Source organism: Panthera uncia, chromosome B4, assembly GCF_023721935.1.
Source record: "Panthera uncia isolate 11264 chromosome B4, Puncia_PCG_1.0, whole genome shotgun sequence".
NCBI lineage: Eukaryota > Metazoa > Chordata > Mammalia > Carnivora > Felidae > Panthera > Panthera uncia.
In genome coordinates this window covers 13,759,220-13,772,923 of record NC_064809.1, presented here as the reverse complement: position 1 = coordinate 13,772,923, position 13,704 = coordinate 13,759,220, and the positions used below count along the sequence as shown (strand labels likewise).

Sequence of the window (13,704 nt, the reverse complement as noted above, 5' to 3'; positions counted from 1 at the left end):
CAAAACAGAATTGTAAGTTGGATCTCGCGTTTCTAGCTGGTGACAGAACAGATAGAACAGATGGGCAATGGGGTTGAGACACCCACCACTCCATGCTTCCTTAAAGTTGACTCAATTGATGCAGTAAGTTCAAAGAAGCTCCCTTCTTCTTCCCCACTCCCCTGTGCTTGGGGCTCTCCCCTGGCTTGGGACTCAGGCAGAGGTAGATGCAGGTGATGGTGGGGGTGGGGGAGATGGGAGGGAAGGAATGAATGTTGGGCTCATAGTTGATGAGTTCAGTGCAGGGGAGATGGATTTGGGCTGCCTCTTGGACACAAGGGCATTCAGCCTTTAGTTTGAAATGATTTGAGGGCGCTCAAGGGGTTTGGAGGTAGAGGTGTGGTTTGGGGGTCACTAGCATCATGGAGGTCGGAACCGTGACCTCCCAGAAGCATGGGGAGCAGGCCTGGGACAGAACCCAGAGAAAGCCCACAAAATAGGAAGACGATCTTTACTGGATAATATATGAAGAAAGTGTTTGACCACCTCCATTTTTCACACTGAGAAATCACTGGAAACAAGGGAAGGTTAAATGGTACCCAGACACCACAGCTCAACCTTTGCTGGGAGAGCAGCTGCACAGAATAACAGCAGTTTGTTCTGTAAAGTCACACGGGCACTGGGTTAGTCGATACTGAGCCATTGCCTCTAGGGAAAATTCAGGGTTAGGGTCCTGTGAGCCTCCTGTCATAACATTTTCATCAGCCGAGCAATATATCACCTTGGTTTATGTGCGTTCGGGGGTGTTTAAAGACACGTTATTTAATCTGTACTGTTGGTTCATAAACATGGAACTCCTGGCCAACAGCTCCATAACTCATGCTTGAACAAAGCTTATCTAACATATATTTTTCCCATGAGCACCTCCCAGCCTTCCTACAGTTAGGAACACTAGACAGCACGTCAGCGCTGTGCCTGGGGGCCGTTTTAAACAGCAAAATCCTGAAAAGAAGCACAGGAATGTGAAAAACTTGGCACTAAATAGATCACCAGAGGATGCTTACAGTATGAGAGCTGAAAGGAAAAAGCGGAGCATTGCCTCGTCCGACCTCAGCTGAGAATGTGTGCATCCAAGACTCAAATTTTTGACCCCTCTGTACTTGCACGGAGAAAGCATCATGAGGGCGCCTGGGTGGCTCAGTCAGTTAAGCCTCCGACTTTGGCTCAGGTCGTGATCTCGTGGTTTGTGAGTTCGAGCCCCGCATCGGGCTGTCCGCTGTCAGCACAGAGCCCGCTTGGAATCCTCTGTCCCCCTCTCTCTCTGCCTCTCCCCTGCTCAAGTTCTCTCTCTTTCTCTCTCAAAAATAAACAAACATAAAAAGTTAAAAAAAAATTAAAAAGAAAGCATCATGAGGATTGATTTGGGGGGTCACAAATGAATTTTATCAAGTAGGCACATTTGCAAACCCCAAATCCACAAATAATGAACATTCAATGTACGTTAATTACATTTGTTTTGACTTTGTTAACATGATCATACTTTAATTGCATTTGTTTTGACTTTGTTAATATGATTCTTGGAGAAAAAGCAACGTTTTCCATAATCTCCATATTCTTAAATGAGTGAAATAATGGGAATAATGAGGTTTAATTGGAAGAGATGGGAACTAGGCATGACACCTGGGTTCCTGCCCCACCCACCCCCAGCTGTCTCACATATGGGAGCCCATCATGGCTTTGGGGGCCCGCCAATGGCTTTCTGAGCCCACGTTCCTTATTTCTAAAACTATATTAATTAGACTAAATAATTTTCAAGGACCCACCATGTCTTTGATTATTTTCTCTGTTTGCCTCATTAACATAATAAAGATACTCTTAACTAGAATCTGACAGAAAAGCTGACCAAACCTTGGACTTGTCCATTGTGAGAGCAGAGTAAACTTTCGTTGTCATGCATGCTTTTGGAGGTCAAGAGAGCACTGTTGAGGGTACCTGGGTGGCTCAGTCCGTTGAGTATCCGACTCTTGATTTCGGCTTAGGTCATGATCCCAGGGCTGTGGGATCAAGGCCCGCATAAGGCTCTGCACTGAGCATGGAGCCTGCTTGAGATTCTCTGTCTCTCCCCCTCTGCCCTTCTCCCCTGTGTGTGTGTGCTCTCTCTCTCTAAAATAGTAAATAAATAAATGTTTTTTTAATGTAAAAAGATAACACTGTCGATATTGCAGATAACTGGACAAGGAATAGAGAAAAGTAGGAAGCCTCCTGGTTTTGTTTGCATGTGCACCCTTGAGAGATTTTGGAATGGATTTCTTTTTTCATCCTTGACAATAGTTCCTGGAGAATGTGTTGGTTTTGCGCTTTCAAGGAAGGAGGTGTAGATTGGAGGGGGAAGCCCAGCATTAGGAGAGCACCCTTTACCTTGGCAAGCAGGTAAAACAAATTCACCTGTATAAAATGAGTCCATCAACTAAAGACTGTAAGCCCACATCTGAATTATTTCCATCTCCATAGCCGTTGCTTCACCAGACCTCAGACCCAGTTCATTTGCCCCCTCAAATGACCCTCTATGTTACCGAGCATTCGTGTCTTAAAAATTTGTACATGCAGATATGTGTATATGTGTGTGTATATATACATATATATGTATACATTACATATATATATTTACATGCGTGCATATGTAGAATTGTGTCAATTTGCTGTCCTCGGGATAAAGTTTAGACCCTCCTCCCCTAGCTGCGTCTCCCTTACACATCTCATGGTCTAGACACCTAGGCAGTTTGTCAACTCTCCTTGTGACTCCTTTTGAATCTGACATTGTGCCCGCTCTGCGTTTGTCCACACTGTTATTCCTTTACTGATGTTTTCTTGGCAACCTCGTCTTATGTCTTCCTGGCTGTTTTCTGCTCCATGAAGTCTTCCTGACTCTCCCAGGTAGAGTTACATGTTCCTCTCTCTCTACTTACCAAAAACCAAACATCTACCTGGTATGATAAGAACCCCCAGACATCACTCAGCATCTCTTCTATGACGGGGGTCCAAGAGTCGTTCTGCCACCTCCTACCCTCCGGGGCACTCGGTCGATTTAAGGTGGGCAGTCCCTTCCTTCCTGCTCCAGGAGGCCCCTGTGGTGTCCCTCTTGCCACGCAGCACACTCAGCTACAAGGGACCGTTTTTCTGTCCTCCAGAAAATAAGGTTTGAGAAAGGTTGCTGGAGCAGATGCCTTATGTATGGAAGTACCAAATGTTTCAGGTTAGAAGTGTTTACAGAACACCCCACAATGGTCACGCACATCTTGAGAGACCGCAGGGCCCAGGACATACCCCTCAGGATGTGCGTGAACTCTCCAATGGGACAGGGCGGCCCATGCAGGCAGCATCACGGCAGTGACCCTTTCTTCTGGGCCATTAGGTACCCAGTGCCGTTGGCCGAAGGCGTCATTGTTAAAGAAGGTCAAGTGTACCTTTGAAGTGGTTGCAGAGGATTTACCCAAGTTAGGACTCCCCACTTTAGTCCTGGCTCACACGCGTTCCCTGGTCTCCCATCCCCCAACCTGGTGTAGATTTTTGTCCCAACTTTGAACCCCTAAGATGAATTCTTTAATTTCTTACTTTTTTTTTGTTTTTGAATTTTAAGTCATAATTCATATACCATGAAATTCACCATTTTGAAGTGTGCAGTTCACAAGATGATACAACCAACACCACTGACTAATCCCAGAATATTTTCTGTACCCCTGAAAAAAAAGCCCAGACCCATTACAGGTGACTCACTGTTACCCACTCCGCCCAGGCCCTGGCAACCACTGACCTCCCTGTCTCTATGGTTGGCCTATTCTGAACATGGAAGATAAATGTATCTCTACAATATGTAGCCTTTTTGTGTCTGGCATCTTTATTTCTTTTAAACGTTTATTTATTTATTTTGAGAGAGAGAGTGCACGCATGAGTAAGGGAGGGGTGGAGAGAGGGAGAGAGAGAATCCCAATCAGGCTCCGCACTATCAGCACAAAGTGCCACGCAGAGCTTGGTGCCCTGAACCGTGAGCACATGACCTGAGCCACAATCAAGAGTCAGGACGCTCAACCAGCTGAGCCACCCAGGCGCCCCGCGTCTGGGATCTTTCATTTCACGTAATGTTTTTATGGTCCATCCGTGTTGTAGCGTGAATCAGTACATTTTTCCTTTTCATGGATTAATAATGTTCCATTATATGGATGGACCACATTTATTTATCCTGTTCATCGGTTGGCGGATTTGGGGTGTTTCCACTTGTTGGTTGTTATCACTCATGCTGCCATGAACATTCATGTGTATGTTCTTATGCGAACATATATTCTCAGTTCTCTTGGGTCTATACCTACGAGTGGAATTGCTGGGCCATATGGTAACTCTGTGTGTGATATTTTGAGAAACCACCAGATTGTTTCCCCAGCACCAAGATGCGTTCTTTTTTTTTTAATGTTTTATTTATTCTTGAGAGAGAGCATCAGTAGGGGAGGGGCAGAGAGAGAGGGGGACAGAGGATCTGAAGCTGTCAGCACAGAGCCCAACATGGGACTTGAACTCACCATGCTCAAGATCATGACCTGAGCTGAAGTCAGTTGCCCAACCGACTGAGCCACCCAGGCGCCCCCCCAGGCACCCCCCTCCCAGGTGCATCCTTATTGTTGCTCATGGCACCGGCCAGCTTCCACTCATTGTGCAGCTGCTTCTGTGTCCCAGTTCTCTTCAAATGTAGAACCTTGCAGGTAGGGACTACCTCCAGCATTGATCTGTTGTCCATGTCCAGCACTGGACCTCATATAAAATGACAGCTAGATAAGTTGACTGTAGAGCGTATATAAAAAGAGAGATCATGTCCAGGGTCAGCTCACTGGTCCCCCCTGGCACTATTAAGAGCCAGCGGTGCTAAATAATGGATATTCTTAGCACTTGATGTTTCTGGTCCCTGATAATTTCCCAGAAACTCACTTTACCTCTCTAGACCTTGCTTTCCTCATCTTTAAACTTGGACTGGATAAAGTCCAGGGCAGGGGTCTCTGAATTTGAGTCTGTGTCGCATAGTAGTGGAGGACAGACTCCAGAGTTCCAGTCCTACGCTCAGTATTTACCAGCTGTGGGATCTTGCACAAGTTAATTCCTTATCTATAAACCTGTTTCCTTACCTGTCAAATGGACGAGTTAATATCTATTTCATAGGGGTGCCTGGGTGGCTCAGTTGGTTAAGCATCTGGCTTCAGCTCAAGTCATGATCTGGCAGTTCGTGAGTTTGAGCCCCACGTCAGGCTCTGTGCTGACGGCTCGGAATCTGGAGCCTGCTTAGGATTCTGTGTCTCCCTCTTTTTCTGCCCCTCCCCCGCTTGTGCTGTGTCTCTCTCAAAAATAAGTAAACACTAAATAAAAAAATTTTTTAAGAAAAATAATATCTATTTTACAGGGTTGAGATTTAAATAAATTACCAAAATTAAAGCCCTTAGAATAATGTCTGACATGTTACTAAGGGTTCAGTGACCTTAATGAGTATTATTATTCCATAATACATTTATTTTTTTCTCTTGGATTCATATTCTATCCAGAAACTTACAGGCTTTGTGAATTTTGTAGTTAGAAGTCCAGGTCCTTAAGCAAGAATTTTTAAAATGGCACAAGTTCTCTCATCTTATTACTTACCAGAATAGGGAGTAATGTTCTCCTACCACATGGCATATGTTAACCTAAGCACATATTTTTAAAGTCTTTTTTTAAAGTTAATACCTAACTTTATATATTTTCCATTCATATAATGTGTAATTTAATATGCTCCTAATGTGAAGGGGCGCCTGGGTGGCTCGGTCGGTTAAGCGTCCGACTTCAGCTCAGGTCATGATCTCGCAGTTTGTGGGTTCAAGCCCCGCATCGGGCTCTGCACTAACAGCACCAAACCTGCTTGGGATCCTCTCTCTCCTTCTCTCTCTCTCTGCCCCTCCCTACCTCTCAAAATAAATAAATAAACTTTAATGGATATGTGAAGAGATTCAGAATCTTTACTAAAAAATTCTGGTGAATAAAAACTAGTTGACCATCGTAGCGTAAGCAGTTTTTATATGGGAGATTGCAGTATTCCCGTGGCAATTGGAAAGCCTCTTGCTAATCAGACTTAAATGAAAAAAAAAAGTTTCCTTTCTCTCTACTCACAACACTCTGACACCAAATGAATGGGGCTTTTTCTCAAACCAACCAGTTCTCCGACTCTGGACGCCACCTGGGTGTCCTACAATTCAGTTCAGTTCTAACCTTAACTACCCAGAGCTAGTGCAGACCCTACAGGTTAAGGTCTCAGACCCAAAAGACTGTCCCCCACCAGTCCCCCAGCTTCAGACACAACTCCCATGGTGTCGCCTGGGCTTCTGGCAACTGGCTATGGATCAGGGGTGTCTACAATCCCTTCTCGGGTTCAGTAATTTGCTATAATGGCTCACAGAACTCAGGGAAACATTTATTTACATTGGCCAGTTTATCCTAAGGGATATCATGAAGGATACAGAGGAACTGCCAGATGAAGAGGTGTACAGATGAGGTCTGGAAGGGTCCTGAGCATGGCTGACAGCTTCTGTCCCCATGGAGTTGAGCCGTGCCACCCTCCTGGCACGTAGATGCGTACACTGATCTGGAAACTCCCCAAACCCTGTACTTTTGGAATTTTCACGGAGGCTTCACCATGTAGGCATGATTGATTATAAAGTTAATATCTAGCCCCTCTCCTCTCCCTAGAGAATGGAGAGGTGGGGCTGAAAGTTCCAAGTTTCTAATTACAGCTTGGTCTTTCTGGTGACCAACCCCCATCCAGGAGCCCACCCAGACTTGCGTCATTAGAACAAAAGATGCTCCTACCACCCAGGAAATTATAAGGGATTTAGGAGCTCTGTGTCAGGAACCAGGAGCAGAAATCAAGTATGTATTTCTTATTATGTCACAATACTAAAAATCCGTATTGTTGTTGACTGATTTGAAATCAGAATAGCAAGAATGCAGAGTCCCCAAAAATTGGAGTGGGCATTTTGATTTAAATGTCAGAATTCCCTTATGTCCATTTTTACTTCTGCAGTATTTTCTTCACTGAGCCTGGGCCTGCTTCCAGAACGATCTGCGACTCTAATGGTGTATGAAGATGTTGTCCAAATAGTCTCAGGATTCCAAGGTATGTTGAATATTGAAAAAGAAAAGTGACTAACTTTTGGGCCAGCCACTAAAATCCTATTATAAGACAGCTTCTTTTCAGATGGTGATGGCAGTAAATTTACCCAGAGCTGGATACTATGCATGTTGTCCTATGAGTGCACAAACACACTTGAATTGTGGTTAAACTCTCCCCTGGCTGTGATCTTGTTTGTTTTAAGGCCAGCCTTTAACTGGGTGAGAGAAAAGAAAGGGCTTCACCACTCTGTCCATACCACATCTCTCTTTCTTCTCCAACGCTGAGAATATTCACCTCATGAGTTCAGAGCCCAGGACCCCGTCTGAGCGTCACTGAGCAAAGGTTCATAAATATTCAAGGAGGTAGAGTTTCAGTCTTGCGCAGTGAAAAGGATCTGGAGATCTGTTGCACAATAATGTACTTCATGCTCCCAAACTTAAAAATGGATAAGATGGTAAATTAAATACTATGTGCTTTTTAACACAATAAAACAACCCCTCCCCCTTAAAAAACAAAGGAAGAAGTGTTCATAGCCTTCAAGAGTGGCCTTTTTCTCTGTCTTGTCCCTCATTGTCTTAACCCCTCTGGTATGTGGTTGTGCATCAGAATGTGCCCTCATACCTTCTAACTTCTCTTGCAGAGAAACCAGTACGGAAGGCTTGAGAGGGATTTCCCTGTGTTGGTGGTGGGGTTAGAATTGGAAAGAACGCTGATGTCAAACGTATTTGTGCCAAAGTCAGTTTCTTTCTCTAAAGCATGGGCTAGAGAGCGCTATTTCCTGGCTCTCAACGTTCCATCAGATTAATTTTTTTGTTTACTTCATTTTAATACCATTTGACACAAATCATTCTCTACCTCACCACATTCCGGTGCCATTTGCAAATGAGGTGACCCCATTTATTCCTTTTTTGAGTGGCTGTGGAGACCCTGCAGAAGTGGGCATGCAGCCGTTATAATTAACATATAACACTGTATTCCTTTTAGGCATCCAGCATAATAATTCGAATTATGTGTATATTGCAAAATGATCGACACTGTAAGCCTAGTTAACACCCGTCACGTGTAGCTACAAATCTTTTTTTCTTGTGATGAGAACTTTTAAGATCTACCCTCTCAGCAACTTTCAAATATACACTACAGTGTTATTAACTATAGTGACCATGCGGTACATGACATCCCCAGGACTTTTTTATCTCATAACTGGAAATTTGTACCTCTTGAGACCCTTCACCCATTTTCCCCCAACATCCCACCTCCGGCAGCCACCGATCTGTTGTGTTTCTATGAGTTCGGCTTTTTTAGATTCCACGTAGAAGGGAGACCATGCAGTGTCTGTGCTTCTCTGTCTGGCTTGTGTCACTTCGCATAATGCCCTCCAGGTTCAACCATGTTGTCACAAATGGCAGAATTTCCTTCTTTTTTCTGACTGAATAATATTCCACTGTAGATCACTTTTCTGCATCCATTTATCCATTGATGGACACTTAGGTTGCTTCCACACCTTGGCTCTTGTAAATGATGCTGCAGTGAACATGGGGGGATGGCAGGGAGTGACCGGGGGTTTCTCGAAATGAGGGAATGATTATGCTTCCTTCTCATGTTCTTCACTAAGAGAGGAATTGTTAGTGTCCTGCTCTCATTTCGACTGGACTACATTCTGATAAAGACCGAAATGATTTTTATCACAATTTTGGTCTTTATCAGAATGCAGCCCAGTGGAAGATGATAGCAAGAGGTGAATGCTTGTAATTAATGTCCTGGGTACAGACAGGCTGTGCTCACCCATTTACGTCAAGATTATGTCTGTTGATTAGGATGTTCTGAGTATAATTTAGAGCTGACTTCAGCTCTTCAAATATCAAATGGAAACTACGAAGCACCTGAACCAGGCTTCCTGAAGCCTTGGAGTTTGGTACCCTCTCTGCATTTCCGGAGGACGGGCACACACTTTGCATTTCCTCAGACCCAGCCTGGTTGGGACCCTGCTTCTTCTAATCGGGGCTGTTGTTGCTGTGCCGTGTGCCCATGTGGCAGGGGACTGGCACAGAGCAATTAAATGCTGTCACGGCAGCCGTATATTGTTTTCTTTTTAGATATGCCTTAAGACCCATTTTTTCACAGAGAGGGAGACAAACCATAAGAGAGTCTTTTTCATTTTTATTTATTTTTGAGAAAGAGAGAGAGAGACAGAGCACGAGCCGGGGAGGGGCAGAGAGAGAGAGAGATGGAATCCGAAGCAGGCTCCAGGCTCTGAGCTGTCAGCACAGAGCCCGACGCGGGGCTCAAACTCACGAACGGTGAGATCATGACCTGAGCCGAAGTCGGATGCTTAACCAGCTGAGCCCCCAGGCGCCCCAAGAGACTCTTGAATATAGAGAACAAACTGAGGGTTGCTGGAGGGGAGGTTGGTGGGGGGATGGGCTAAATGGGTGATGGACATTGAGGACACTTGTTGGGATGAGCATTGGGTAAGTGATGTGGTGAATCACTAAATTGTACTCCTAAAACGAGTATTATGCTATAGAACTCACTTGGATTTAAATAAATCTAAAAAAGACCCATTGTTATCTTTCACAGCCTTGCATGTTTTGATTTTTTAATTTAAAAAACTGACCACCGGGGCACCTGGGTGGCTCAGTTGGTTAAGTGTCGGACTCTTGATTTCAGCTCAGGTCATGATCTCACTGTTGGTGAATTTAAGGCCCGTGTCAGGCTCTGCTCTAACAGTGCAGAGCCTGCCTGAGATTCTCTCTCCCTCTCTCTGCCTCTCCCCTGCTCTCACGCTCTCTCTCAAAATAAATACACTTAAAAAAAAAAAGTTTAACTTATAGGAATCTTTGGTAGTAGCTAATTGATTATGGTGTTCCTCAAGGAAATATATTTGGACACTGCACTCTAAGAAAAAAAACACAACTGACCCATATCATGTTTTACACGTTGTTCTAAAGGCCGCAGCCACCATAATTTTCATCACCTGCTCTTTCTCTTAATTGGCCCCTCCCCTACCTTTTCCTCAGAGTTAGTCTTCATTTCCTCTTACTAGCTGTACTCATTCTTTGTTCCACTTTTCTTCTGCTTCCCGTGAATTGCTCATCCTTTTCCTGAGATGTTGGTCCACCAACATACCCTTTGCTAGAAAGTTCTCAAGTAGCCAGGCTGCTGGGCTTCTGCGGTGTGGACCTGCCAGTGGGCCTTGAGAGATGGAGAGGAGGGGCACCTGGGTGGCTCAGTCAGTTAAGTGTCCAACTTTTGATTTCAGCTCAGGTCATGATCTCACAGTTTGTGAGTTTGAGCCCTGCATCGGGCTCTGTGCTGACAGTGCTGAGCCTGCTTGTGATTCTCTCTCTCTCTTCTCTCTCTCTCTCTCTCTCTCTCTCTCTCTGCCCCTCTCTGCTTGCGGTCCCTCACTCTCAAAATAAGTAAATAAAATAAAAGTAAATGGTAAATAAATAAATGGAGAAGAGCCAGGCTGCGGGGTACAGACCAGAAAGGGACCTTGTCCAATAGAGCCCAACTCCCCACCACCTTCCCCAGCCCTCACCCTGTGTCCTCTGGGCACCAGTATGGCTGCAGAGAACAGCCTTCCACCTCTTCTCCGAGCACTGCCCCCCTTCCTGGTCCGAAATGTCCCTGAGACACAGCCTTCCCTGCAGCCTTCTCAGGTGGGGGCTGTGCTCACATTACTTGTCTCCTTTCTCCTTCCTTCCTTCCTTGAGGATCCTTGGAGGTCAGCTGGACCACTCATCACCAGTGTCTGGGTCAGCTTTTCCTCCTGGACTGATGATACGAGCTCCTAGTTCCCAGGTTCACGATGCTTCTAGAAACGTTTCTTGGGAATGTGAGCCTCCATATGGAGGATGCCCCCGGGTCCCAGCTGCTCACCCACACCAGGGTGCCCCCCTCTACACCACCTCCCTCTAGAGGATGCCCCCTGGTGCCCCAGCTGCTCTTGCACTCCCAGGGTCTTTTCTGTCCCACATCGGTCACCCACTTCTGCAGTCCTGCCTTAGGCCTCATCATTCCGGCAAATCCAATGCACCACCTCCGAGCTCAGCCCCTGCACTCCCTCCTCTCACCCTGTGGCAGTGGTTCGCACACCACTGAGGGCTCCAGAGCCTTGACTCACCGTGTCCTTACCCACGGATTGCCTCCCTGCCCAGCCTACGAACCATGGCCCTTCGTTGGAATCGTCTCCTTGCAGACACTCCCCGCAGAGCTGCTCCCCTCCCCTTCTGCCATCTTTGACCGAATAACTCCTGACTCTGGTTGACCTGAGCCGCTTGTGGCCACCCCAGCGCAGCTGCACGTGGCTGGAGGAAACCTCACCGGTGGTTGCCCCGACTGGTTGCACGACCACAGACCTCAAATGGGCATCGGTCCTGGGGCCACTTAGTCGTTTGTTTCGTGAGTCTCCAAGATGATTTTCACACCCTCTTCCCTACCTGCTGGCTTCCTGTGTGTTCACTCACACTCCCATCCTCTGTCTCCTCTCCTCACATCTCTGCCTGCTTCACTGAGAAGCTGAGAACCCTCACCGCCCCCCCCCCCGGCCCCCAGCAAACCCACAGACCCGCTCACTGTCCCTCGTTGCACTGGAAGGAGTGTCCCTCTTCCCTTACGTGTGAGTCCTTCTGTTTGTGCTCAGCATCTCATCTCCTCTCTTCCTTCGGGATTCCAGAAGTTTTTCCTCACCATTTTCTCCTCATCGGGAGCGGGCAGATGTTAAAGTAGCACATCTCTAATGCTTCCACAACCGTGTCTGTCTCTAGCCACCGCCCTGGGTCTCTGCTGTCTTCCGGAAGGACGTCTGCACGCCCTTCCTTCCTGCTTCCTCGCCTTTCTTGCCCTGTTCAGCACCCTGCAAGTGGCTCTCCTGCCTCGTTGCTCCATTCAGACTGCTTTATCAGAGTCTCTTACAAGCCCCGCGTGGCCCGGCCTGAGGACATTTCTCTGTGCCTTCCCCTGGACTCTCCACGGCACCCAACAGGGATGACTCTGGTCGCTCTTGCTGGAGACTCTCCTATCTTCCATAACACCATGCCTTGATTTTCTTTCTCCTCTTGGTCACTTGCCGACACTCCAGTGACTGTCTGGGCCTACATTCCTCCTTCCCAGTACCCTCCCCACAATGTCTCATGGGCCCATGCTTTAATGCTGTGTAGACACAGATAACGCCCAGTCTCTCACCTCCCGCCCAGACTCGCCAAGAGGGTGACCCAGAGCTGGCTGCTTATTTGACGTCTCCGCTTGGATGTCCGCTAGGCATCTCAGACTTGATGGGTGTGTCCAACTTTCCGTCTCCGTACATGGTACAAGCATGGTACTTAAGTGGCCAAGCCAGACCCTAGGAACTATCCCTGACTCCTCTGTCCTCACAGCCTGGTTCTCTGGCACAGGTGTTTCTCCCCATCTGGGACACCACCACATGAGTCCAAGACTCCGTTTCCCCCTGGAGAGCTGCGGTAGGTTTTTAATCGGCTGTCTCCTTCCACCCTTGCCGACCCATAATCCGGTCTTCACACTGCTAAAGCGACCAGGTCACCTTGCTTCCACTCTTCAGTGGTTTTCCCTGTGTACTTGGAATAAACTCCCAAATGCTTAGCCTCAGGGCTGGACAGTCCCCTGGCCCTGAGCCTCGGTGGCTATGCAGTTACCTGGAAGGGGAGTATTGGTAAGAAGGGGTTGAGATTGTAGTATCTGGATACATGTTCCCGTGAGCAGGCTCTCTGCACCCCGACCCCCCCATGCGTACTTCTTAGACCCTACAGTTCTCATTGTGGACCTCTCTTGTCCTGCCCAGGCACCTTTGACACCCACTGCACCACACGTGTGACCCCTTCTCGGCCCCTCTCTCCCTGGGAGCCACTCTACCCTCAGCAAGGTGTTTGTGATAAGGGCTCACTCTGAAACCCACAGGGTCTGTTGCTGTGGCCACACTTTACCCCACCGTGGCTGTCAGACCACCTGTCACTGCCTGCTCCGCTCCTCACTATGCCCTGCCAGCCCCGAGACCTGATCGTCTCTTCTGGTGACTGTGAGGGGGCTCTGGAAGGGTCTCAGCATCTGTGTCACACGCTGTCTGTAAGGAGTCACCGTCTCCCCTTGTGTGTGACCTTCATCTCCCCTTCTTACGCTCCGTGGGTCAAACAGGGTTACAACACGCCGGGGCCTCGTACCCTGAGTGATTTCAGAGTGTTCTGTGCTTACACACACTCGCATCATCTCTGCTGCCCACACGTGTTGCCACAGCCGCCACACTGATCCAGGCCCTGGTCAGTCTCTCTTGGACCAGGCAGTAGCCCCCAGCTGGTGTTCTTGTCTCTAGTCTTGGAGTTGAGATTGGAGCTGGACCCGTGATTAACCAGACTTCCTCCGTCTTGTGTCTCCCTCCTAGTCCACCTTGCCCTGAACTGCCAGAGGACTCTTCTGGGGGCAGAGCTCCAGTTATTTCACACCCCTCAATTGCCACCCCACCCCCACTTTTGCCCTAGAATAAAACCCAGTCTCCTTAACACAGCACATACCGACCTTGTGACCCGGCCTCAGCC

The 13,704-nt window shown here is 47.4% G+C and overlaps 1 protein-coding gene across 1 annotated transcript in view; it reads left to right on the top strand.

Moving 5' to 3' along the window:
* FAM171A1 (family with sequence similarity 171 member A1) overlaps positions 1-13,704 on the top strand; it is a 134,147-nt gene that overhangs the window by 74,431 nt on the left and 46,012 nt on the right. The window contains exon 3 of the mRNA XM_049624655.1: positions 7,067-7,159. Within this exon, the coding sequence (XP_049480612.1) occupies positions 7,067-7,159 (93 nt within the window). The remainder of the gene's footprint in view (positions 1-7,066; positions 7,160-13,704) is intronic.